Raw genomic sequence first — 27,957 nt, forward strand, 5'->3', positions numbered from 1 at the left:
ATTCAATATACTTAATATTTATATTAAAGTATTTTATTGAATTCATAAGTAGCTGTAAAGAAAAATAACATGGGCTATTGTTTTTTTAGTAAATGGTGGTTTTAGTGAATGGTCAGCTTTCAGTATATGCTCAGAGCAATGTGGTGATGGTATTCAAGAAAGAACAAGATCTTGTACATATCCTGCACCAGCCTATGGTGGAATAAACTGTGAAGGTTTACAAACTGAAACTAGACAATGTAAAATTAAAGATTGTCCAGGTAAAAAAATTTAAAAAAAAAAATGAAAAACATTTAAAATTGGTTTAAAATTGAAAATATATTATTAATGTGTAAATATTTGGTTATTGCTACATTTCAGTACTATTTATATGTTTATAATTTTTTATATTTTTGATATTAATGGCAAAGTTTAAGTTGATAATAAATGTTTTACATTTTTAGTTAATGGAGGTTTTAGTCAATGGAGTGTCTACAGTGAATGTTCTAAGGAATGTGGAAATGGAGAGCAAACAAGAAAAAGAGCATGTAACAATCCTGCACCTGCTTATGGTGGAGATGATTGTCAAGGAAGCTTAGAGGAATCAAAAGCTTGTAAAATCAAAGAGTGCCCCAGTATGTAAATTGACATATAAAAGTACCTTATTTTAAATCATTTCTCACATTGTCGCAGTATTTATTACTTTGACAATTTTTTTCTGCTGACAACTTTAAATTTTGCTTAAGACTTAAGACCTTGTTATATAGAGTAATATAAAAAGCTTATGTCAGCATTTAAACTACAAATGGGATTATGTTTTGAAAAGTATTTTCGAAAGAGTATTTTTATAATATTTTTAAAGAATATTTTTATAATATATTTAAAAAAAATATTTTAACAATTTTTTAGAAGAATATTCTTATAATATTTTGCTGAGTATAATTTCCTTAGATAAAATATTATTTTTTTGTTGCAGTCAATGGTGGATTATCATCTTGGTCATCGTACTCTGACTGTTCTAAATCATGTGGTGGTGGGAATAAAACACGAACACGATCATGTACTAATCCAGCCCCAAATTTTGGTGGCACAAATTGTAATGATATAATGATTGAAGATATACCGTGCAACGTTCAACAGTGTCCAAGTAACAAGTTTTTTTATGATAAAAATTTATGCATTTATAAGTGCTGTTTTAAGTTGTTATATATGTATTATTTTTAAATTGTTAAATTTTTATTTCTAGAGAAAGTAAAACTTAATAAGAAATTTAAGAAATTTTTTAGTTGATGGAGGATTGAGTGAATGGTCAGATTTTACACCCTGCTCTGAATTATGTGGTCTTGGTTCTCAAGAACGACAAAGAAAATGTACTAACCCTGCACCTTCTTATGGTGGCAAGCAATGCGGTGGGGAATTTCTCCAAGTCAGAGAATGTAAAATCAAAGACTGCCCAGGTTAGCACTTTAGTTATTACTTTTTTTTCTTCAAAAAACTAAAAAATAATATGCAGTTTATCTCTTTTTAATTTTTTACTTTTTATTGCCTTTTATGAAATTTTTTAAAATTTGATGTTTAGGTTAAAATTCAGAAATTACTTAAAATAATTTAGATATCAAGTTATTTTGTTTATATTTCAGTAATAAAATTATTATATTATTACATTTTTATTATTTCAGTAATATAAGTTTAGAATTTTAGTTATATCAGTAATCCAATTTAAATGTTATTTGTATTTATATTTAAGTAATAAGATAAATGTCAAATTGTATTATTTATGAAAACTAAACTTTTATAGTTAACTTTTATTTTTTACAGCCAACACGGGATATTCACAATGGTCTGACTTTAGTGAGTGTTCAAAGTCTTGTGGTGTTGGTGTTCGATCTCGAAAACGAGTATGTGAAAATAAAAAGTATGACTGTTCAGGATTATCAGAGGAATTACAAAGCTGTGAAGTAAAACCTTGCCCAGGTATTCATGTTTATGATAATTGACTTTTTTTAATGACAGTTATAAATAAAAATACATTTCAGCCTTTGCTTTGGTAATCACCAAGTTAACAAAGTTATCCATTTAAAAAAGTCAATCACCAAGTTAAAAAAAGTCTTTAATTTTTAAGAGTAACAAACGAAAGTTATTTTTTGAATAAAATTTGTTATGAGAGAACATTTTTTTGTTACTTTCAGTTAATGGAGGATTTTCCAATTGGGGTGATTTTGATGAATGCTCTACTACTTGTGGACAAGGCTTAAAGACAAGAACTAGAACATGTACAAATCCTACTCCTCAAAATGGTGGTGCAGGTTGCTTTGGAAGCAGACAGGAAATTCAGAGTTGTATTGTGAGAGAGTGTCCAGGTTAGTTTTAATGAAGTTTAATTTTAAGTCGTTTTTACTTTATTTTTTTATTTACGTATTTGTTATTACAAAGATAAGTTACCCTTTTATAATTATTAATTTTTTTATATTATTATTATTATAATACTATTATTAATTTTTATAATAATTTATAATAATGTCTATATTATTAATAATAAGTATTATAAAATAAAGGTAATAAGTTGAATTCTATAATTCAAAAATATTTTCTTGTTTTTTTTTTTGAACTTTTTAGCTTGTATTCTTTTTTATTTAAATTTTAATGAGTTTAAAGTTTTTTTTCTTCTCTTAACTGCCTCTTTAATCTATTTTTTATTTAATTAATTCCAGCAACATTTTGCTATTCCAACATTTTGTTACCACAACATTTCAACAATTTTTTGTCACCTTAGAGTCAAAAGCGTTAAACTAGTTGTAGAAAATTATATCTTTTTTAAAAATAACAGCAACAATAACAACTTTAATGACTTATCTTTCATATTTCTTGGTAGATTTCATTTTGATTAAATTTATATTTAATTTTTTCTACTATTTTATTGTTATCTGTTAGTCAAGTCCACTTACATAGACTGATATAGCTGTAGGTGCAACGGAGTGTAAATTAACTTAAGGGTTAATAAATTATTTAAATTTTCTTTAAATAAAAAAAAAACTACTAATACTACTTAAGGTGCTGTGCAGTAAATTTAAAAATAAATCAAAAATGTAAACCAGATGTAGTGCAGAAGATTAGTGTGTATATTAAGACAGAGTATTATTTTCTAACTAAATCAGTGCTTATCACAATCACGAATGTATTTCTCCCCACTCATCAGCGTGATGATGTGATACCAAATATATATATACATATAAATATATATATATATATATATATATATGTGTGTGTGTATATATATATATGTGTGTGTATATATGTATATATATATATATATATATATATATATATATATATATATATATATGTATATATAAATATAAATATAAATATATATAAATATATATATATATATATATAAATATAAATATAAATATAAATATATATAAACATATATATATATATATGTGTGTGTGTGTATATATATGTGTGTGTATATATGTATATATATATATATATATATATATATATATATATATATATATATATATATATATATATATATATATATATATATATATATATATATATATATACATAAATATATATATATATATATACATAAATATATATATATATATATATATATATATATATATATATATATATATACATAAATATATATATATATATATACATAAATATATATATATATATATATATATATATAGTGTTTGATTTATTTTAATTATTTATATATACTATAGTTTAGTATATACATTAGTTAATAATAAAATACTTATATTTAAGTCAATGGTATGTACTCCACATGGTCAACTTATTCTGAATGCAGTGAACCGTGTAATGCAGGAAGGCAAAAAAGAACAAGGACTTGTACCAACCCTTCTCCTGCTAATGGTGGATTACCATGTGTTGGACCTCCAGAAGATGCTCGAACATGCAATATCCAAAAGTGTGCAAGTATGCTTTTTTTATTATTATTTTAAACTTTTTTAATTACTGATATCTTACTTCTATTCATTGCATTATGAGAAATCACCAAGATGATACATGTATTCATGATCATTACTTTCATTTTCAAATATTTTTTTATAATAACTTGTTTGTAGTAGTTTTTGGAGAAAGGATTAAAAAGTGCAAGTTAATGGCAATACAGTATTGCCAAGTTTTTTGCAAGGTCCAAGGGTTTTTGCAAGACTCACTTTGTTCTTCTTGTCTATAAATAACGTTAAATTATTAAAGAAGTTGCTTGTGACAACAAGTTTCAGTATAAGTGGCTTGACTTATATAAAAAAAATCTTTAAAAATATTAAGTAAATAAAGCACTCAAAGAAATAGATAAACAACAGTATAAAAATATGTTGTTAGTTAGTAAGAGCAATTAGGAATAAAAGAAAAGTTTAAATTTTTCTAAAATAAAATTGTCAATGATTATTTTATGAGTTAATAATACAGTCTTCATTAATTAATTAATGAGTTTTAATTAAAACAAAATTTACAAATGCTTTGCCAACCAAGTTGGGAATAGACCACTGAGTGGTCTTAATTGAGATATTTAAAACAACAGTTTATATATATATATATATATATATATATATATATATATATATATATATATATATATATATATATATATATATATAATATATATATATATATATATATATATATATATATATATATATATATATATATATATATATATATATATATATATAATTGTATAGTTGTATTATCAGCTAGTCAATTAAAAAAAAAAAAAGATTTGTAACAAAATTTAGAAGCAAATAATGATTGAGTAGGTGAGAGGTAAGATTATGAAAAATAAGACAATTCTTCTTTTTTTCTTCTTCTTGACTTTTCTTCTTCCTGTGTTAAAAAAAGTACTAAAACAGTACTGCAAGATTATTAAGATTATCTAAAAAAAGAGGAAAACCATAAAGATACCAAAAAAATGCCATAAAAACCATAAAAATACCATACCAAGTGCTTTTTTCATAGTGCAATATAATTAAACCTTTAAGTTATTTTTAAACCATAAAGTGCTTTTTTCATACTGCAATAGGAAAGAATTAATTTTGTTTAAATTCTCTATATGAAGTTAGCTTATGGAGACTGGTATCCTAGATTTTGTCAGAGTTTTCAATATTATGAAAAATGTAAAATAGTAACCAAAAACTTTTGACAAAATCTAGGATACCAGCAAAAACTACTGTTACAATAAACCATAATACGGTTTAGAGCAATAATAGTTGCATAACCAGACTTAATCTAGCACTTAACTACATCTATTTTACAGTTAATTAGACTTGTTAAATTGTAAAATTTCTAAATATCTTGTATTTAAGTTTGTAAAAAATTCCTAATAAATGTTTAAATAAATGTTGTAATGAATGTTTGGCCAAATATAGCTTTAACTCTTGTTTTTTAGTAAATGGTGGTCTCAGCGAGTGGTCATTATTCTCTAGATGTTCAAAAACATGCGGAAATGGCATTAAAGAACGCAAGCGTACCTGTACAAATCCTGCTCCATCAGTTGGAGGAAAAGATTGCATTGGATCTTTAGTTGAAGTCTTTTCATGTAAAGTAGAAGAGTGTCCAAGTAATGTTTTTTTTTATATGTGAATTTTTTTCTTTATGTTTTAGATATTAAAAGAATATAAGTTTTTATGATAAAAGTATAAAACAGATACATTAATTATAAAGTCATTTATGTATATTGTTTATCTATAAAAATATAGATAACTAATACATTTTTACAGAAAAGGTAAATATTTTATTAATGAGTCATTATAAAATTTTAGTTGATGGTGCTTTTGGAGAATGGTCAGATTATGGTGAATGCTCAGAAACATGTGGATCTGGAGTACAAGAAAGAAAGCGAGAATGCAATAATCCTTTACCTGCATATGGAGGTAAAGGGTGTTATGGAGAAACTTCTCAACAACGTGAATGTAAACTTCGAGAATGTCCAGGTATTTATTTTGGTACAAAAATAGCTTTACTTATTTATTTATACCTATGGCACTACATAACATGGTGGCCATGTTAAAAATAGCTTCACTCATTTAAATTACTGAAATCTTTGAAAAACTTTAAATAGATTAATTTAGAAACAAGCACTCAATAAAGTTAATAAACAACAATGTTTATAAAAAGATGTTTAGTTTGTTGGGGCAAAATTTAGTTAGTGGTAAAAATAAATCATGATAAATAATAATATAAATAAATAATTATAAATAATGATATAAATATAAATAGTATAAATCAATATAAATGTTTAATAATATTTACAATGCAAATGAGTTAGGTTTTTTTTATTGAGTACTTTAAATCAAGTCTTTTCATTTAAGTGGTAAACAGCTTTAGACCTAACAGGAGGAAATGGGGTTTGTTGGTGAAGCCTAACAGCAGAAGATGTGGTTGGTAAAAAGTTGCTTATCACACAACACAACCTTCAAAGCTCAACCAATTGACTTAGGAGTCATTAGAGTGCTAAAGTTCCTTTTGCACAAATGTTGTGAGGTGTCAACTCAAATATAGAGAAGCACAAAAGTTTAGTTAAGGAAGCAAAATTTTAGTTTTTCTCATATAAAATGTAACAAAAACAGTTTTTTTTAAAAGTATTTTTGCTTAACTAAAAAAATAATTTTAACTTTACAAAACGATATCTTGATTGCTAAATATTGTCACATATTTCAAGTATCAATTCTATTACAATTGGATTGAAGTGAGCATCAAATTGCAAAATATTGGATTTTCCAAATCAAAAAAAGCATAGCAACATTAAGATGCTTGCAAAGATCAGTGAAAACCTGAAACTGATAAATGATGTCTTACATTACAATAAAAAAATCTATAATGTCAATCATTGATCAACCCGAAAAATAAAAATGGTGGAAAGAATCTTTGCATAGGGGAGTGTAAGACTAGGAAAGAGTGAATGAATAGTGAATGATTCATTTTTTGAGGTTATAAACAGTGAATAAAAAATCTGTGTTTAAAAGTTTGTAACTAAAAAGTATATTAAATATCTAGAACAAGAAACAGCTGAATCAATCAATATATCTACAAAAATGCACAAGTACTTTTTAATTGAAAAAGAAAAATTAGGGATTGATTGAAATTAATACCTAATTAAACTTGCAATGCTGAATATTGGTGCTGGCAAAATGATTCTAAAATTCAGCATTTTTAAAACCATGTGCATGTTGTGTCATGGGTCTTGTACTTTCAAACACTTTAAAGAGTTGTGTTAGAAAGGTCTCATCTTGCAGTAAGCACAAATCTTGTTCTATAAACATAGACTTAGAGATTTGTACAAGTGAATCAAGAGTTCAAAATTCTATATTTTTATATAAATAAGGAAGAAGAGAAGGAAGACAGACAACATTTTACATAATTTTTTAACTGTTATTAAAGAGGTTTGCAAACATTCCTTAAAAATACAAAAGCAATAAAAAATTGTAGCAATTTTGTTATTTTAACAGGAAAAGATTTATACAATATCCTGTTCTTAAGTTTTATTACTTTTTTATTTTCTTATTTTCACTTTCAAGTAGGTTTTTAGTTATTTGAAATTTTGCTTATTTGAAATAAATTCTTATTCCTTGTAGAAATGATTACCTACAGTAACATTTTAAACATATTTTTAGAATTTTTTTTAATATATTTTTTTGATATTGAAGTTTTATATAAGTTATAGAATAATGCAAAAAGGTTTTTCAGTTTCTCTAATGATATAAAATATTATATTACATTTAATAATATTGTATTTATAAATATCTACAATACTAAACACAATACTATAATTTTGTAAAATAAAAAGTAAAATGGTTGTTTATTCATTAATCATTTCACTTTAAACAATCATTTCACATTAGTTTCATAATCAAAAGTTTTTTTTTTAATTTGAATTTTTTAGTTAATGGTAAATTTACAAGTTGGTCAAGTTACAGTGAATGTACAGAACCCTGTAATGGAGGGTATCAGCGTAGAACAAGAACTTGCACTGATCCTGTTCCTGCTCATGGAGGACTGCCTTGTAGCGGACCAGTTGAAGACAAAAAAAGTTGCAATATTCAAAAGTGCCCAGGTTAATTATTTTTATAATGCAATTTATTGAACTTTGAATTAAAGGTTTTTTATTCCAAACTTTTGGTTTAGTTGTTTTTTTAATGTTAATTTACTATATCATAGTTACGTAAAGTTTCTGTTGCTTATTAATTAACATGGTTTTCTATTGTTATTATTTATAATTAAAAAAGTATGTATGATTTCAAATTTAAACTTTCAATTTAGTTAATGGAGATTTCACGCCATGGTCTGAATTTAGTGCATGTTCCAGCAGTTGCGGTGAAGGGTTACAGAAACGTACTCGAACATGCACAAATCCTTCTCCTGCATTTGGCGGAACAGACTGCATTGGTTTAAATGAAGAAACTATTAGTTGTAAAGTAAAAGAGTGTCCAGGTTTTGATATATTTATTTATTAATACAATGATAAAATAATAGAAATATGATAATAGAATATAATACAAAAAGTTTTTTAATTTATATTAAGTATTATTAATTAGTGCATCCAATACTGGTATTATTGATACCGGAATACCAGTATTACTGGGTTTTTTAAGTACCAAAGTACTGGTATTGTTTTACCTCAATACCGGTATCAAAAAATATATGTACAGGGCTAGGCGCCATAAACAACACTTGTTCAGCTTATAATAAGAATATAAATTATGTTTGTTTAAGAGTTTGGCAAGGAGAAAACAATAAAGTTGTTTAATTGAATTTTTGTAAAAATTTATTGATAAAAATTTTTAGTCAAAGATAAAACTTGTTTTATTTAAAAGTAAAACTCTTTCTGTCTTCTATTAACAAAGCAAGGTATTTCCATTTCTACATGTGGGTTTTTTTTTTTGTTTTTTGTTTTTACAATTAAAAGCCAAAACTTATAGCAATATGCATATTATTATGATTATCTTAAAGAATATTTCTTTGTATTTTAGGCTGCCTGATTATTTAAATATATATATTTTTATCATTTTATTTTGTGTGTGAGTTGATGATGCAATAGTTTGAAAAATATACAATATTTTTCTAATCGTTTTACTATAGCAAGATTTGATGACTGGTATTTCTCATTGAAAATATATTAAAGAGTTGTAGAGATATAATATTTTACTTGAAATACTCACAAATAAATTATTCTTATAAAAATATATAATCCATATAAGAACTGAATTTAAACTTTAATAATTTGACAGTAGTCCTGTAACTTTCTGGAAATTTTTCTAATATTTAAATATATACTGCTGGAACTTATATTTTACAAGGAATTAAAGTTTATTTGTCTAGTAACTAAAATTTGCGTTTTTCTGTTCCGTGCATGATTCTGCTTCTAACTATTTCTTAACAAATATTTCTAATGAATATCATTCTTTATCAACAAAGTATTTATATAGATTAGAACTAAATAAAAGTAAATTTGAGACTGCCAGTTTTATTATTATGAAAACAATAGACAAACATATACAAGTTTCCATGCATGAATTTTTTTTTTAAATGCCTAGCACTGATTTAAAATATAGCATTTCATCACTTGCTTTAACCTAAATATGTTTAAGAGAAAAAAGTTCAATATCAGTATTATACCAGCATTACCAATAATTTTTTTTGTATAAGAAACTTTAAAGGACATTAAAGTTTACTTCAAATTTAAGTATATCATTTGTGTGCTTTCACACATACACATACACACTCACTCATACACAGGTAAACATATTTATATACATAGTCTTATATATACATAGTTGATGGAGGTTTTACAAACTGGAGTGACTTTAATGAATGCTCTAAAAGTTGTGGGGAAGGTATCAAACAAGCAACAAGGACCTGTTCAGATCCTGAACCCAAATTTGGTGGTAAAAATTGTGTTGGAGAATTTGTTAAAAATCAAATATGCAATATCAGAGAATGTCCTGGTAACTACGCTTTTACTATATTTTATTTAGAATTTTCAATTTAATTGTATAAGTTTGAAAATCGTTTAATTTATTTTGATTAAAGTTGATGGTGCCTATAGTCAATGGTCAGCCTACTCTGCCTGCTCATCTCCATGTAATGGTGGTAAACAAACTAGGACTAGGTCTTGTACTAATCCACCTCCAAGTAATGGAGGTGCACCATGTTTTGGACCTGATTTTGATTCAAAAAGTTGTAATATTCATTTATGTCCAGGTGAATTTTAAAGCACTTAGCTTTTACTCTGCTACAATCAATTTATTTAATTTATACTTATTTATTTTAATAATTAATAATGATTTATTTAATTTATACTTATTTATTTTAATAATTAATAATGATTTATTTAATTTATACTTATTTATTTTAATAATTAATAATGATTTATTTAATTTATACTTATTTATTTTAATAATTAATAATGACTTATACCAAATACTAAAAAGTATTTTTATATCATATATCTATGTATATATTTTTATATCATATATTTATGTATATATATGTATATCTATAGATAAACATTTTTTTTAAATTTATAAGTGCATGGTGGGTTTACTCAATGGTCAGATTTCAGTGACTGCTCAAAATCTTGTGGAGAAGGGAAAAAAATTCGAACACGATCATGCTCTAATCCTACACCATCAAATGGTGGTAGTAGTTGCGTAGGACCAACGGAAGACACTGCATTCTGTAAACTAAAAGAATGTCCAGGTGAAACTCTAAATCTATTTTTTCAGGTAGCTCCAAATCTATTCAATCAGATAGTTCCAAATCTAGTATTTTTATAATTTTTCATATACCTAGTTTGAAAAACTGCAAAAATATAGTTTGAAAAAATTTCAGTTATACAAAGTGTACAAAAAAAATACAGGTAAAAAAAACAAAAAAGTATAAAAAAACAACAATTTATTACATCTATAAAACAAAAAAATAAAAAAAGCAATTTATCACATATATAAAACAAAGTATTATTCTTAGGAAACACTTGCTCTAAAAATAAATAAAAATGTAAAAAATATAGAACAAAAATACCAAAAATACAAAATAATGAATAAATTATAGAATAAAGACGAATATAGAAAATACAGAATATCATATTTTCATGTATATTATTTTCATTTAATAAAGAAGTGAAATTCTTTTTTAAATTTGTTTACTATTTTTTAGTTGATGGCGGTTTGGGTCAATGGTCTGATTTTACTGAATGTTCTAAATCTTGTGGATCTGGTATTCAATGGCGCAAGCGCTTATGTAACAATCCTGAGCCTGCTTATGGTGGCAAAGATTGTTCTGGATCAATAAGTAGTGAACAACAGGAATGTAAAGTCAGAGAATGCCCTGGTAGTTTTCATATTAAGTTGAACTTTTTTACATGTTATTTTAACATGTCATTCAAACTTTTTTTCTTATATAGTTTTTTAGTTTGCTAATGAAATATGCAATTATTAAAGGAGCACTTACAATAAAAAATTATTTATAACAGAAAAGTAAAAACCTGACATCTCAAATTTTATGAAATAAATATTGCAAAAAATATGACATTTCCTATGTTACATGAAGAGATATTTTTTTAAATTAGTTAATGGAGGATTAAGTGACTGGTCATTATTCTCAGAATGTTCAGAGCCTTGCGGCTTAGGAAATCAGTATCGTACCAGAACCTGCACTAATCCATCTCCAGCAAATGGTGGTTTAGGTTGTACTGGTCATTTGATTGAATCAGTTAGTTGCACTTTAAAACCATGCCCAGGTAATTCAAAATTTAATTAGCTTGATTTAAAAAGTAGTTTAATTTTTTTTCCCTATATTTTTACTGTGTGTGTGTTTATATGTTTATAATATGTATATATATATATATATATATATATATATATATATATATATATATATATATATATATATATATATATATATATACATATATATATATATATATATATATATATATATATATATATATATATATATATATATATATATATATATATATATATATATATATATATATATATATATATATATATATATATATATATATATATATATATATATATATATATATATATATATATAGGCAAATCCATTTTTAACTAATGTTAGGCATGCAACAACTTTATCAAATATATATTTATTTAAACTGTAAATTAGATTTTTAGTTATTTTGTATGAAACTGTTAGTCCAAAGAATAAAAAAGCTAAAATGATTTAAGTCTGGCCAGAAGAGGGCTTTATTACTGAAAACGCCACTTGCGCAAAAAACAAGGTAAAAATATTGCTTCAACATTTAGATCAGATTTCTGCGAATCAGTAAAGCTGTTTGTATTAGAAATTTTTACAGGATGTTGAGAATTTTAGGTGACCGCTAAAAAATAAACTTGTTTTTGTTTTTTTACTATATATTTAACTTATGTTACATCACTTACGTTACAATTATTATTCTGGATTTTTTATACCTATTATTAAGAGTTAGATTTTTTAGAGTTATGTAACAAAAGTGGTGGCTTCCTTAGTGATTTTTAATAACATTTACAAAATTTATCAAATTGATACAGTTTTTTCAGCAAGACCAAGAGCAACTTTAAAAAATTACTTCAGTATACAACTTTTTTAATACTCATTAAGTCATTTAAATAAGAAAATGTTTTAGTTTGTCAAAAATTTTACTTACACTTCTTATGTTTATGCGTATTGCCTTATTTTCATTAGGTTGAGCGGAACCTTAGTGGAATTGCCCATATATATTTTATTATTATATACACTGAGGCATATTCGTTTGGACGCATCAATTTTTTTCTCTTTATCTTAATTTTTTTCTATGTATTGTCAATTGATATGCATGCAAGTTATTATCAAAATAATTGTTGTGTTGTGAGCTAATAAAAACCACAAAAAAAATTTTTCTATGTGTCTTTACTAACATGAGAGTATGTTTGATATACAAAAGCACATTTTTTAATTGGAATATATCTATAGACGCAATCAGGTTAATAACGGTAACTATTGATTTTTAATCACTTTTACACAAATAAATTGATAAATTTTAGTGTGATTTGATCTTTTGCTCTGCCAGTATCATTTTTATTGCATTTTACGAAATGGCTAAAGGAAAGTATTTGACAGATGCTGAAAAAATACAAATTAATTTATATCGTGGCTCAAAAATCTTACCAGCACTTTCTATACGAGAAATAGCAAGAAAAATTGGAAGATCTGACCATGTTGTACGAAACGACATTGCAAAAGGTGATAAAAAAGCAACAAACGGCAACAAAGTATTAACAAATCGGCAAATTAATCGAATTCGCTTCGAAGCAACCAAAAATATATTGAATGCAACACAAATAAAGGATAAATTATTATTGCCTGTCACCAATAAACATGTTGCACATATTCTACGTACAACACCAAACGTAAAGTGGAAGAAACCACACCAAAAACCAATGTTAAAAAAATGCCATAAAATTGCTAGATTACAGTTTGCTAAAAACCATATGCATTGGACTCATGAGTGGCAAAATGTAATATTTTTAGATGAAAAAAAGTTCAATTTAGATGGTCCTGACTCTTACTTATTGTTTTTGTTATTGGCATGATTTAAGAGGAATAAATGACCCACAAACAAAACGAGATTATGGAGGAAGAAGTTTAATGATTTGGGGTGGATTTTCTCATTCAGGAAAATTGACTCTGTGTTGTGGTTTAACTAAAATGAACTCGATAAAGTATACAGAAATGTTGGATGATGTTCTCTTAACTTATATGGATGAAAACATGGACGATAATACCATATTTCAGCAAGATATTGCTGCAATTCACACATCTAGGCATTCTATGAAATGGTTTAAAGACCACAACATCCCGGTTCTCGAATGGCCAGCTTGTAGCCCGGACTTAAATCCAATTGAGAACGTGTGGGGAATGCTATCAAGAAAAGTTTATGACGCTAAAGCAGCTGGACACCAATTTAAAACTGTTACTGATTTAAAGTGTAAAATCCTTGAAGCATGGTCCGAGTTGGATCAAACAACACTTCAACGACTAGTGGAGTTAATGAAAGGCAGAATTTTTGAGGTGATCTAGTGTAATGGAGGACATACGCATTACTAATTTCCATCTTTTAATGTAAAAAATATGACTGCGCCTATAGATATATTCCAATTAAAAAATGTACTTTTGTATATCAAACATACTCTCATGTTAATAAAGACACATAGAAAAAAAATTTTTGTGATTTTTTTATAACAATTATTAACAATTATTTTGATGATAACTTGCATGCATATCAGTTGACAATACATAGAAAAAAATTAAGATAAAGAGAAAAAAATTGATGCGTCTAAACGAATATGCCTCAGTGTATTTGTATTTTAAATATTGTAACGAAATGCTTATTTACAATGTAATAAAAAGAACAAAAAAAAAAAAAAAATATGTATATATGTGTGTGTGTGTGTATATATATATATATATATATATATATATATATATATATATATATATATATATACATACACATACATATGTATTAGTGATGTACCAATTAATTGGCATCGGCAATGGCTTAATCAGCCACTTTTTGCCCAATTGGTATCAGCATCGGCCTCATTTTCCGATTTTCCAACCGATGGCATTTTAATATTTTCATCCTGCATTATGATAATAAATAATAAATAAACTAAACTTTATGCATTACTTAGAATTTTTCTGATAAGTTTTTATTTTGACTTTGTTTACAGGCAATATTATTTATTCTTAAGATGATGTTTATAAGCTTTAATTTAACAGCTGAATGTACTTATACTTTTACTACCATTGTGTTGTTTTTAGAATAATTTTATTTTGTGTTGTTCTATTGTTATACTTAAAAGTAACCTATTTAAGCATTGTTTTCTATATGTGTTCAAGTATAGCCTACTATATTTCTATATTTTTATTTGTTATTTTTGTTTTATTTCAATTCACCTCCCCAAGACCACTGCAATCGAGGAGGCTACTTTAGATTTGGTTACAACCCTCACTCAACTTTATGACTCCAAAACACAAACCTTGACAATAAAGGCTGCTGCATCAAGAAACAAGTTTAGCGCGGTACTACCAGGGACATGGTGGGGATAGAACATCACAAAATAAAATAATTAAAAAAAAAACATAATTATCTAAAAATAGTTTAGATATCTAAACAACATATGATTGTTGTTTAGATATCTAAATTACTATTATATTAACAAAGAGCTCTAAGTAAACTGCTAATGATAGTACTATTTTCTTTTTAAAAATGAAATAAAAAGGGTTCCTCGAAAATGGTATTTATTTTTTGAAAATTTACTTTTCATAGTAAAAAAAACTAAAAAATGTATATTTTTTTAACTGAGTTTTTCTAATATCTTTTAAAATAATGGTTTGACTCTAATTTGAGTCCAAGTATTTGTTTACCAGTACTGATTCCATGAAAAAGATTACACAATTTAAAATTGTATGGTTTTATATTTTCAAAATTTTAATAATTAGTTAATTTATTGGTATCGGCGTCAGTATCAGCCTTTTCCCATCCATTGGCATCGGTATATATGTGTATAAATATATATTAGTGTGATAACAAACAAATTTTTTTTATGAAACCACTTGCAATCGAGGAAAGTTTATGAGTAATTGAAGAATATAAATTGCATTTTTGATTTTTTTAAAAAAAGTTTCCCCTACCCCCCCCCCCCCCCTTCTTTGGAAGAAAAAAGTGAAAAAATATTTTTTTTTAAAAAACATGTGTTTTTTGCTTTATTCAAATGTGTTTTTTGCTTTATTCAAATGTGTTTTTTGCTTTATTCAAATGTGTTTTTTGCTTTATTCAAATGTGTTTTTTGCTTTATTCAAATGTGTTTTTTGCTTTATTCAAATGTGTTTTTTGCTTTATTCAAATGTGTTTTTTGCTTTATTCAAATGTGTTTTTTGCTTTATTCAAATGTGTTTTTTGCTTTATTCAAATGTGTTTTTTGCTTTATTCAAAAGAGTAATAGTAATAACTAAGCAACTTTTATTAACAAATAAGATACAGAACAGCTAGCAACTTGTCCAAAATGTACAAGAAATGTTTAAAAAATAGTTTTTGCTATGAACTTCAGGTTCAAAAATTCAATTTTTCTTGATTTCGCATGAAGTTCCTCCATCAGTTTTACAGCACATTCAGCAATTTGGTTAGATCTGGGAATGTCAATTAATGACTCTTCGACTGACCAATGCGTCTACAAACACTTAATTGCTTTCTTGCATTTTATCTTCATGAGTGAGGTAAACAGTTCATTGAAGGACGCTTCATTGTAGTGTTGCAAATGGAACCAAGCATTTGCCCATACATAGCAGATGAAGTTGCATGCTGGAGCAAGGATACTGCGCCACTCTGGTATCAGAAATAATGCTATAATAGCATATATCGCACGTGAGTTCCATCTTGCCTGGTGTAAATTTGGGAGTTTCTTCTAGCTGATTCTAGGCCAACGTGAAGTTGTTTTGTAATGATGATATGCCTGACATAGTCCATATAAGAACTTAAAATCATCTCGCCATCCAGGGTTCTCTTCTGTGATAACATCATCTGTCGCAACGAGGTGGTAATCAGCCTCATCAATCGACCAGTATTTACTGCAGTTGTGTCGCAGATTATCATGCAAATATTTTCCCAAGCATCTTATTCATCAATTAGCTGATGTAGTTTCTTGTGAATGGCCGCGACAAAACCACTCTCACATTTAAGAATACCGAGTTTGATTTCGGTTGTTAAAACTTTTCAGCAGAACGACTTGATACTCTTCCCCTTGCATTCTTTTACCATCAAACTGGAGACAATAGGGATCTTTGCTTTGAAGTTTGAGGTTGAGTTGTTGATAATCGGATTCGTTTTCTTGGGTGGATTGATTTCAAAGGGGCTTGTTTGACCATTGAATAACCAATCTTTCCTCCACTCTTAACTTGCCTCTGGTAGAGCTCTTTATCCTCCATGCTTTTCCATTCTCCATTAACGTTAGTGACATCAAATAACTGAGAAAGTATTGCAGTGAATTTATCAGACGGTTTCTTTTTGTTTTGGTCATATAGATCAATCAGACTGTTGAGCTCTTTTTATGATGAGTGCGCTGGATAATAGTGGAAAGTCTAGAATTTCCCGCCAGAGCAATTCTATATCCGTAATCATAATTTTGATTCGATCCAGTCGCCATTTTTCGCTGTTGAACAGAAAAGTGAAGTTTCCAAGAATTTAACGGTTTGTCGGCATTCGTGTGAGATTGGTTAGCTTTTCAACAGATGGAATACTTGGATCCCTTTTCTGTTTAGAAAAGGAGGGTAGATTCTTCATCCAAATATACCTGTTTGACTTTACACTGTTGCTGGAATTTCTATAAGACATTTTATTGACAATCTTGCACTGAAAACAAAAATATTCAAACGAGTTCACACTTCACACAGCATAGCTGGGATCAAAACAAAGATAATAAACAACATCTATTAAAAAACTACTAAACTAACAACCATGTAACAAATGTTTATAAACAAATGGAAACAGCTGACTGGAATGTGCTTAAAAGCAGTATAGAACGTCATATAAAAAGTCAGTGTGAAATTGAAACCGATAGTCTAACTGTGAGATGTGTGCACAAAAAAAAATTGAAAGGTGGGGGAACTTTTTTCAATTGTTTTAAAAATTGATGTTGCTACTGTCACCTACCTACAATTGTTCCTCTAATGTAAAGGGTTTCAGTTTCGTAATGAAAAATATTGATAATAATTATTACCCTTATATTTATATATATATATATATATATATATATATATATATATATATATATATATATATATATATATAAATTAGTAGAAAATTACTTAACAAAAATTTAACACTGTGTTTCATCAATTAAGACTCATCAGAAATGCTCTGTTTTTTTAGGAACATTGAACATTCTATTTTGTAGAATATATTTTGAAATTGTTTATATATATATATATATATATATATATATATATATATATATATATATATATATATATATATATATATATATATACACATATATATTAACGAAGAAAAAACGACTTTTTCTATGGTACTTTATGTTTCATGCCTATACGGCAATCATCAGCAATTGAATACAAATTCAAAAACAAAAAAATCACTATAAATTACAAAATACTGTGTAGTGGGATCTTAATGTCGCTAAGATATACTTGATGGCAGCCAAAGAAAAAACAAAATATTAGCTAATCACCGGTGTCAAAAAAAGATAAGAGGAATATACGTATATATATATATATATATATATATATATATATATATATATATATATATATATATATATATATATATATATATATATATATATATATATATATATATATATGTATATATATATATATATATATGATATATATATATATATATATATATATATATATATATATATATATATATATATATATATATATATATATATATGCATATATATATGTATATATATATATATATATATAATTATACTATATATATATCTATGTCATTTTATGTGCATATATAAACTATTATTAAATTTTTTACCACTGGTTAATTAATTTTAATTATATATAGTGAATGGTAATTTTTCACAATGGTCAGAATACAGTGCATGTTCTAATACTTGTGGAAGTGGGATTGCTCAGAGAAAACGAACCTGTACTCAGCCATCACCAGCATATGGGGGAAGAGATTGCTTTGGACCAACGTTGGATACTAAAACTTGTAAATTAAGAGACTGCCCCAGTAATTTTATAATTTAATTTAAATATTTATGATGAAAATTATTTTAAATTTTGAATTTCTTATAATAATTACAATTTTTCTTTTGTAGTAAATGGAGAGTTTAGTGAATGGTCAGCATTCTCTATATGTTCTGAGCCTTGTGGTCTTGGAAAACAATATAGAGTTCGCTATTGCACAAATCCCCCTCCATCATTCGGAGGAAATGACTGCGTTGGTAATAGTCGAGAAGTAATTGTTTGCAAAATTAAAGAATGTCCAAGTACTATTGATTTTCTATTGTTGTAACTATCTTTAAATGATATAATTTTGTATGTATTTATATATATATGTATGTATGTGTATTAGGGGTGTCCATAAAAAATTTTTTTAATTAAATGTTGCACAGTTATATTGAAAAAAACTTCTGTGCAAAATCTTAGGTGTTTTGGATAATATTTAGAGGTTGCTCAAGGAAAATAAAAATTTACTGTGTTAAAAGCATTCGTCGCAACAACAATATTGTTAAACTTGAGTTGTAGCTATGATATACAATTAATCATTTTCAAAAAATTCCTCAAATAATGCAAATAACCTTCAAATGTTGTACTATTTACAAGATCAAAAGTTTAGTCTGTAGCAACAGTGGCATATGTCATCAAGATGCTTTTGCGGCAATCTGGAATGCGTTTTCTGTTGTCCTCAACAACTTGTATTAGTTTCTGCATTTCAGATTCAGTTTTTGTTATGGATTGATTAAATGTGCTCATAAGAGCAACAGAACGCTCAGCAGTGTCATTGATAACTTTCACAGATTTAACAATTTCTTTAGTATAACGAAATTTAGCATATTCCTCCCAGGTCTTTAGATCGGTTCCAGATAAAATGGTTACATCGAGACCTAGTAACTGCAAAGCAGCAGTTGATGATGATGTAACAAGCTCATAAAGTTGCTTCTTTTCCAACTTGTTTAATTCTGCTGCTGGACACTTTATACCCCTGACAATCATATCAGTTCCACTTTGAATCATACCTTCAACAATCAACTTTTTTTCTGTGTCACAAACCCTGTCAGAAAATAATGAAAGTGGAATCATTTCTGACCCTAGGTACCAAGTGTGATTTTGAAGCTTCTTCATAGCAGCATTTGAAATGACCTTGTTGATCTCAGAATATTGTTCAATTCTTGTGAAAAGCATCAGGTCATTTGCTGGAACATCACTTGCAATTGGACAGGCAATCCATGCTGGTACATAGATATGAGCAGCAACGATACAAAATTTGCACAAGTTATTCTGTTCTTTTATAGTCAGCTTGAATTCATTTTTTAAGAGGTATATATTCATACAATAGATGACTTTAGCCATCCATCTAGCCATGTGATAAGCTCCCAGCATGCCAAAGTGATACTTCTTGATGGCATAGTCTGATAACGGAAAACCCAAAATTAAAAGGCACAGCTTGATTATCTCTTTGTAGTCTTTTCTTGGTAAGTACGAAGAGTCATCTGATAAGAAAAGCTGCAGAAAGCAGCCAGGCTCTGATCTAAGTTGCTGAAGCTGTGGTTCAGCAAGATGGGCATCATCTAATGGAGCATAATTGGATTGATTTATGCTTGGCCATTACTTCTGAAATCGTTCAAATAGAGCTATGTTGGGCCTACTGCTGGGTCCAAGCAAAATTGAGTGTATTTCCCCAATAATTACTTCATGCATATGGTGACGGTAAGCAAAGTAGAGAAGATTTTTCTCTACTTTGCTTACCGCTTTTTCTAGCAAGATGCACGCACCATTTTTTGAACCTGTGTTTGACGCTGTTGTGTCAAAACACATACCGACAATATAATTTGCAACATTCCGTATGGTCAGTAACTGGAAGGTTGCTTTTGCTTGTGTCAGTCCAGTGCCAGATGATATCTTGAAGGCCATTGAACAACCTCTAAACATTAATTTATTTTAATTATCTTTTGCACAGTAAATTTTAATGCCAATTGGCACAAAGTAAACTAGTGTGCATTCAGATCAGAGAAAAATTTTTTTCCAGTGGTTATGTGAACACCCCTAATGTGTATGTGTGTGTAATTTAAGAAGAAACTTTTATATGAAATATAGATATATTATTATCTTTAATAATATTATATCATTCATAGTAAATGGAGGTTTATCATTGTGGACGGAGTTCAGTACTTGCTCTCAAACTTGCGGAATTGGACAAATGACCAGATCTAGATCGTGTACTAAACCTCCTCCACAATATGACGGCCTGAATTGCATTGGAGAGTTAAAAGAGGTTAATGAATGCAAAATTCGCGAATGCCCAGGTAAATTTAAATAAATGGTTTTGCTATTTATCTAAAATTAACTTTCATTTACCAGACTTCTATAAACATGTTTTTGTAATTTTATTGTTTATAAGTACTGTGTAACTATTTTTTGTTGAAAATTTTTTTTATAAAATTTTTTAACAAAAAATTTTATAAAAAAAATTTAAAATTTCATATTAAATTTTATAAATGGGCATAGAGTAACAGAACAATTTTTAAAAGTTTTATTGCTTTTAATCGAAATAAGAAAAAGAAAAAAGTCATAAATAAATTGATAAATTTTAAAAAAAACTATAATCAGCATTTAATGCATAGGTAGATTTTAATTTTTTCATTTAAATTTATTTTAAAACATTTTTTAGTTGATGGTAATTGGGGTCCATTTTCTTCATTTACTGATTGTTCTGCTTCATGTAACATTGGTAAACAGCAGAGACAGCGTGAGTGCAATAACCCAGCTCCACAATATGGTGGAAAAGCTTGCATCGGAAGTGCTGTTGAAGAAAAGTCTTGTAATGCATTTCCATGTCCTGGTAAATAACTTTACTTTGTTAAGAACAAATTAAATGTAATAATAAAATTAGTTACCAAATAATAATATAATTTACTTGGTTACCAAATGATAATACAATTTACTTTGTTACCTAATAAATAATTTTATTTACTTGGTTAATAATGAATAAATGTACTTGGTTAATTTTTATGTTTTGGAGGCTCTCTCTAAATATTTCAATGTTGGTTCACTATTGAAACTATTTGATGCTGATGGTTTATGCCTGATTACAGAGACAAGAAAATTTAATATTCAGAGTTTTAGAATAAAGTAAAAATAAAATTAAGTAAAAGTTTTTTGTAAAAGCTGCTAAGTCAAAAATGAGCTGAAAATACTGGAAATTAGCCATGCCCGTGTGTGTAGCAAAAGAGTATGAACTTAGATTGTTGTTTGTACAGTTTGTAACCTATCAGAATTGCCTTATAAGAAAATGAGTGGGAACAAGTAATGATTTAAAAAAAAACATTGGAAATAATGAGTATATCTGATAAGGAGCATTAAGAAAGATTATGTTCCAGAAAAAGTTTTAAAAGATTATGTTCCTAGAAAAACCTTTAAGATTCAGTTAAGGATATGATATTCAAGAACATGTGTATTGGAGAAATGGCATTATAAGAAACCTCTAACATGTGCAAGTGCTAAAACCTTAAAATGGTGGTTATGCTGATGATAATGATGATGATGATGATGATCATGATCATGATCATCATGATCATTGTCATTATCATGATGATCATGATCATCATCATTATCATGATGATGATATTCATGAAACTTTTAATACTTTTGAGTATCAAAAACATGTCAAGCATGGATGTGGGTTTTCTAAGCCACTTTCTATAATATTCTTAAGCTCTATTAATGAATTAGTGACATGTGGAGATTAGTCAATGCCATACCATTTTATAATATTTGCAATTATAGTAATTCAGCAAACTATTTCACATTATATAAAATATCTCCATTATATAAGATCTGCTTATAGCAGAACTTGTACTCATGTTCTGCTTTAGGAGATTTATCTTCTTGCAGTATTAATAATTTTACCACTTGAACTTTATCAGTTTGCTTTGTGTTTGATAGTTTATATAATCAAAATAAATAAGAGCATTAACTGACTTAAGTAGGGAGAACATACAGAGTGTGTACATACAATGGGGAAAGGGTTAGAGTTAGCAATATGATTGCCTGCTTTAATCTAAATCCTTAGTCAATGTATATACACTCCTCACATATTTTGTTTAATTCAGTTGATGTATGTACAAAAAAAAAAAAAAAAAAGCAATAAATAAATGTAATAAAACCCTTTCTGTTTTGTTGCTATGTGGTTTTAACAAAAATGTTTTAGTTAATAATGGTGTGTGAAGTAGCAATTTAATAAGCGAATAATCGAATATTGGAGATTGCTGTGGGTCAAAATGGTTTTTAGTATGATTTCAATAGAAGCAATGGGTGGGCTTTTTTATGAATCCATTATATGACCTTTGCTTTATATGGCTTTATATGACATTTACATTATATGACTTTTTTTTTTAATTCTGATTTACTCCCAACAAGGCTGCAAGCAACCACTATTAAGTTAGGAGTTACTAGAAAAAAAGAATAGAGTTATAGAGCAAGGAAATGGTTGGCAGGAGACTTAAAAAGTTGAAGCTTGTATAATTCAGGAAAACATCAAGATGGGAGAGAGTTCCAAAGGGTTAAAGTGCGGGGTAAAAGCTAGACAAGTAAAAGTTTTTGGAGCATGCAGGGACAGATACAGTAAAAGAATGAGACTTTGATGAATGACGAGTCAAGCGAGAATGAGTTTTGCTTGATGAACTAGAGATGAAAGCTTCTTTGAGCAGCAGCTATGATAATATTTGTAGTAAAGAAAAAGAGATACAACTTTATGATGGGAACAAGTCTCAAGCTTAGCAGATAGTCCGCTTTGACTCAGCAGATAGACCTGCTTTGGCTTTAATTAAAATGGTGTCAAAAGTTTAAATATTTTATAGTTTTTCTTTATATTCTAAGTAGTTTTAGTATATGTATAAAAATTTTTTCCTTAGTCAATGGCGAAGTTTCAGAGTGGGGAGCTTTTGGATTGTGCTCTACAAGTTGTGGAATTGGTGAACAAACAAGATTTAGAACTTGCACAAATCCTGCTCCCAGACATGGTGGAAAAGATTGCACTGATGCTTTAGTGCATACTATAACTTGTAAAATTAAAGATTGTCCAGGTAAATTTATTTTATTTGTTGTCTGTAAAAACACCTCATCATCTTCAAGCAAATCTGTATCTAAGATACAAAGTTGGTTAGTTGGATTATTTTAAGGGTAATGCAATGTCCTAAAAGTATTACAAGCCTTTTTTTTTTAAGTGTTAAAATTGAATCTCATTAAAAATGTTTTAATTTTTTTTAGTTGATGGCGGTTACACAAAATGGTCAGACTACAGCCCATGTTCAAAAACATGTGGGAGTGGTACTCAAACTCGTAAAAGATTTTGCACCAATCCAACTCCTGCTTTTGGTGGACTTGCTTGTGTAGGACCAGATGTGGATACAAGAACTTGTGAGCAAAAAGAGTGCCTAAGTAATTTTTTTAATTTTTTTTATTTATAATATTTTTAAAAAAATTTTGAACTTTGCGTGGAGAGACTTTTGTAGAGAAGTTTTATTAACTCAAAACTTTACATAAAACTTATATTTCAATAAATTCAAAAGACTCTACAAAAACTTAATAGTCATATAAGCAGTCGTTATGGTATAGGTTAGAGTTTTGGACTCTAATCCATACCATCTGGAACTGGAGGTGTAATTCAAAGCTGGCTCTGGCCATAAATACATCATTAGTAAGGAAGGAGGTATAAACTTCCAGGTTAAATGCTATTCCGCAGTGCTCTGTGATAAAACTGTTAAGACCTCTTGGAGCACCTAAATGATTAACAAAAAAATTAAAAAATAATGATTATGTTCCAATGAATTCAAAAAATATACATTAACTTGGATCCAGTGAGGTATCCAGTGAGGTAAAAACAGATAAAAGCTAAAACATAAAACAAACTTTTACAATAATGTTGTTGCTATGGCGAGTTTAACAATATAGAAGCACAAAATAACATGAAGCCGTAAAAACTATTTTGTAATGTTATCAGTATATTATAATTTACTAAGTTGTTCTTAACTTAATTGTGTTCAATTCAATTTTACTTCTAAACTGTAGTAAATGAAGTAAATTTCATAGATGCAAATGGTAACTTGATGTATTTACTGATTAATTATTATCATTGCAATCAATCCATATGAGGATCAGGCTTTAAGATATGGTCAACATGAGGATCAAGCTTTAAGATAAGGTAAACATGAGGATCAAGTTTTAAGATATGGTCATCATGATGCTCCATAATATGATTGATCACAATAGTAATATTTTACTAGTAAGTTTACAGGTAAATACATTAAATTAAATTTTATCCATTTTTTTCAAACTCAACTCTATTCATAAACTCATCTAAGTTAAAAACGAATCAACTCCCATTTAAATGGAAGTTAATTCATTTATATTGGTATATAATATTTTCTGGTTTACAAACTATAACAAACTGGGTGGGGTATTACCTAAAATGGTTTTTTCACAGTTATTAAATTATATGTGTAAACTTTCAAATGGTTTTATGTGTTCCTTTAATTCATTTTATAAAGTTGATGGCCAATGGAGCAAATGGGATGACTATGATTCTTGTACATTAACATGTGGAGGTGGAATTCAAAAAGCTCAACGTACTTGTAATAATCCATTACCTAAATTTGGCGGAGCTGATTGTGTGGGAGTTAGTTTAGATATCAGATCATGTAATAATTTTCCATGTCCAGGTGAGAAATAGAGTCATATTTCTTTTTCTTATATGGTTGCTTAACTGAAATAGATTTTTTTTATGTATAGATTTTATCTTTGTATAACTATATATGTATATAGTATTAGTTATGTGTGTACACACACGCACGCACGCATGCATGCACACAGAATGATGATTTTATTAGTAATAAAATAAGCTGAAAATTTAGAGGATTTTAATGGATTTTATTTTTATATGACTTAATTATATTATGTAGTCAATGGTGGTTTTTCAACTTGGTCAGCATATGGAGAATGTACTTCATCCTGTGGCCTTGGTATTCAATATAGAAAAAGATTTTGTGATTCTCCTCCTCCAAATTTTGGAGGCAAACCATGTGTTGGACCTTTATTTGATGCCAGATCATGTATACAAAGAGATTGTCCAAGTAAGAAATTTTGCATTCATGAGTTAACACTTTTTACTTTTTCTTTAATACTTTGTATTAATATAAAAATTTGACTCATTTAGTAAATTTGACTCATTTAGTAAATTTGAATCGTTTAGTAAATGGAGGTTTAACAGAATGGAGTGATTTCAGTTCTTGTAGTCACACATGCGGAGTTGGAAATCAAGTTTCAACTCGAACATGCACGAAGCCCTACCCTCAACACGGAGGAAAACCATGTGAAGGAGAGCTCATTTATCAGAAGACATGCAAACTTGCAGATTGTGCAGGTTAACTTAAGAATCACATAACTGAAAAAAAAGTGTATATATATATTTATATACTTAAATATATATATATATATATATATATATATATATGTATATATATATGTATGTATATATGTATATATATGTGTATATATATATGTATATATATATATGTATATATATATATATATATATATATATATATATATATATATATATATATATATATATATATATATATATATATATATATGTATATATATATATATATTTTATAGTAAATGGAAACTGGGGCTTATGGGGAAGTTTTACCCCTTGTTCTCAAACTTGCAAAGGTGGTTTGCAGCGAAGATCAAGGCAGTGTAATAGCCCTGCTCCTGCATTCGGTGGTATGAATTGTCCAGGATCTAATTTTGAAGATCAAGCTTGTAACGAAAACAAAAATTGTCCAGGTAATAAGTAATAACATTTTATTAAAATTTGATTTGAGTAAAATTTGAGTAAAAGCTGATTTTTTAGACTTTTAACGTCCCATTATTTAAACTTTTTACGTTTTATGAGATTCTAAAAGTTTAGCCATTAATTTTTTTTATAGTTAATGGAGCATGGGGTTCTTGGTCTTCATACGGACCTTGCAGTCTTTCTTGTGGCGTTGGTGGTGCTCGCTCGAGAAAAAGAGAATGTAACAACCCTGCTCCGTCTGGAGGTGGTGCAAATTGCGTCGGTTATAGCGTCATGTCTGAAGTTTGTAACACTCAAATCAATTGTCCAGGTTTTTATCGTTTTTTATTTTGTATTTTTTTATACGTTTTATATTATTTTTATATTAGCTATTTTAAGTTTTTAAAAAATTAAATTTTTACAAACATACATAATTAATTTTTAAAAAACATACATGAATTATACATGAAATAAATTTAGTAAACGGTGAATGGAGCAGCTGGGGCTTATATTCTGCTTGTACGTTAACGTGTGGTGGTGGCGTACAACAGAGAAACAGATATTGCAATAATCCTGCTCCTCTATATGGCGGGGTTTCGTGTGTTGGTGACAGTATTCAAATAGCTAAGTGTAACACTGCTTTATGTACAGGTAAGATTTTGGTTCCGCTTTTTATATTTAGCAATAGTTTGTTTCATATAATATTTCTTGAATTATACACTTTTTTATTATTATTAATATTATTACTGTTTATTTTTATTTGAAGAATGGTCATCATGGGGTGAATGGGGACAGTGCAGTCGAACATGTGGAGGCGGTGCTCAAGTTCGTACGCGTGTTTGTCCAGGATCAAATTGCGTTGGCTCTGGTACATTTGTTCAAGTTTGCAACGTTGAAAAATGCCCAGACACATTTTTCAGTTTTTTTGATATAAAAAAGCTACTTGGAAAGTGACTTATTTGAAAAAATTTTTCAATGTGTTTTTAACGAACGATGTTGATAAAATGATGTTGAATAAAATTGATGTTGATAAAATTAATGTTGATAAAATAAATTTCATTTTTTTATTACACTTGTTATGTATTTAGTTAGTATAGTTGCTGTATACGTCTGAATTGAATACAACAACACAACAAATTCCGTATTCAATACAACAGCTAAACTATTGTATTGAATGCAACAGTTAAACCCAGCAAACAAATAGACGTCTTTTTAAGATTAGAAAATAACCTCTTCAAGGCTGTTAAAGACTGCATAGGGGTCATCCATAAATGATGTCAGTGTTTTTTCTCAATTATTCGACTCCCCCTCCCCCCTTTGTCAAACTGACAATTTTTGACCAA

At 27.6% G+C, this 27,957-nt stretch overlaps 1 protein-coding gene across 2 annotated transcripts in view; it reads left to right on the top strand.

The window, feature by feature from the left end:
- The window catches only part of LOC101236385 (SCO-spondin), a 90,112-nt gene extending 62,431 nt beyond the window's left edge, over positions 1-27,681 (top strand). The window contains exons 26-54 of one of the 2 annotated variants that reach the window (XM_065797961.1): positions 90-260; positions 444-614; positions 956-1,126; positions 1,266-1,436; positions 1,798-1,953; positions 2,169-2,339; positions 3,766-3,936; positions 5,408-5,578; positions 5,781-5,951; positions 7,901-8,071; positions 8,278-8,448; positions 9,792-9,962; positions 10,048-10,218; positions 10,546-10,716; positions 11,173-11,346; positions 11,585-11,755; positions 18,614-18,784; positions 18,873-19,043; positions 20,910-21,080; positions 21,446-21,616; positions 23,688-23,858; positions 24,043-24,213; positions 25,323-25,493; positions 25,734-25,904; positions 26,024-26,194; positions 26,452-26,625; positions 26,769-26,945; positions 27,095-27,265; positions 27,381-27,681. In XM_065797961.1, coding sequence (XP_065654033.1) covers positions 90-260; positions 444-614; positions 956-1,126; positions 1,266-1,436; positions 1,798-1,953; positions 2,169-2,339; positions 3,766-3,936; positions 5,408-5,578; positions 5,781-5,951; positions 7,901-8,071; positions 8,278-8,448; positions 9,792-9,962; positions 10,048-10,218; positions 10,546-10,716; positions 11,173-11,346; positions 11,585-11,755; positions 18,614-18,784; positions 18,873-19,043; positions 20,910-21,080; positions 21,446-21,616; positions 23,688-23,858; positions 24,043-24,213; positions 25,323-25,493; positions 25,734-25,904; positions 26,024-26,194; positions 26,452-26,625; positions 26,769-26,945; positions 27,095-27,265; positions 27,381-27,568 — 4,973 coding nt within the window. In that variant the 3' untranslated portion in view covers positions 27,569-27,681. The remainder of the gene's footprint in view (positions 1-89; positions 261-443; positions 615-955; positions 1,127-1,265; positions 1,437-1,797; positions 1,954-2,168; positions 2,340-3,765; positions 3,937-5,407; positions 5,579-5,780; positions 5,952-7,900; positions 8,072-8,277; positions 8,449-9,791; positions 9,963-10,047; positions 10,219-10,545; positions 10,717-11,172; positions 11,347-11,584; positions 11,756-18,613; positions 18,785-18,872; positions 19,044-20,909; positions 21,081-21,445; positions 21,617-23,687; positions 23,859-24,042; positions 24,214-25,322; positions 25,494-25,733; positions 25,905-26,023; positions 26,195-26,451; positions 26,626-26,768; positions 26,946-27,094; positions 27,266-27,380) is intronic. The other variant, XM_065797962.1, reaches the window with a different exon arrangement.
- The last annotated feature ends 276 nt before the right edge of the window (positions 27,682-27,957 follow it).

This window comes from Hydra vulgaris, chromosome 05 (genome assembly GCF_038396675.1).
Source record: "Hydra vulgaris chromosome 05, alternate assembly HydraT2T_AEP".
NCBI lineage: Eukaryota > Metazoa > Cnidaria > Hydrozoa > Anthoathecata > Hydridae > Hydra > Hydra vulgaris.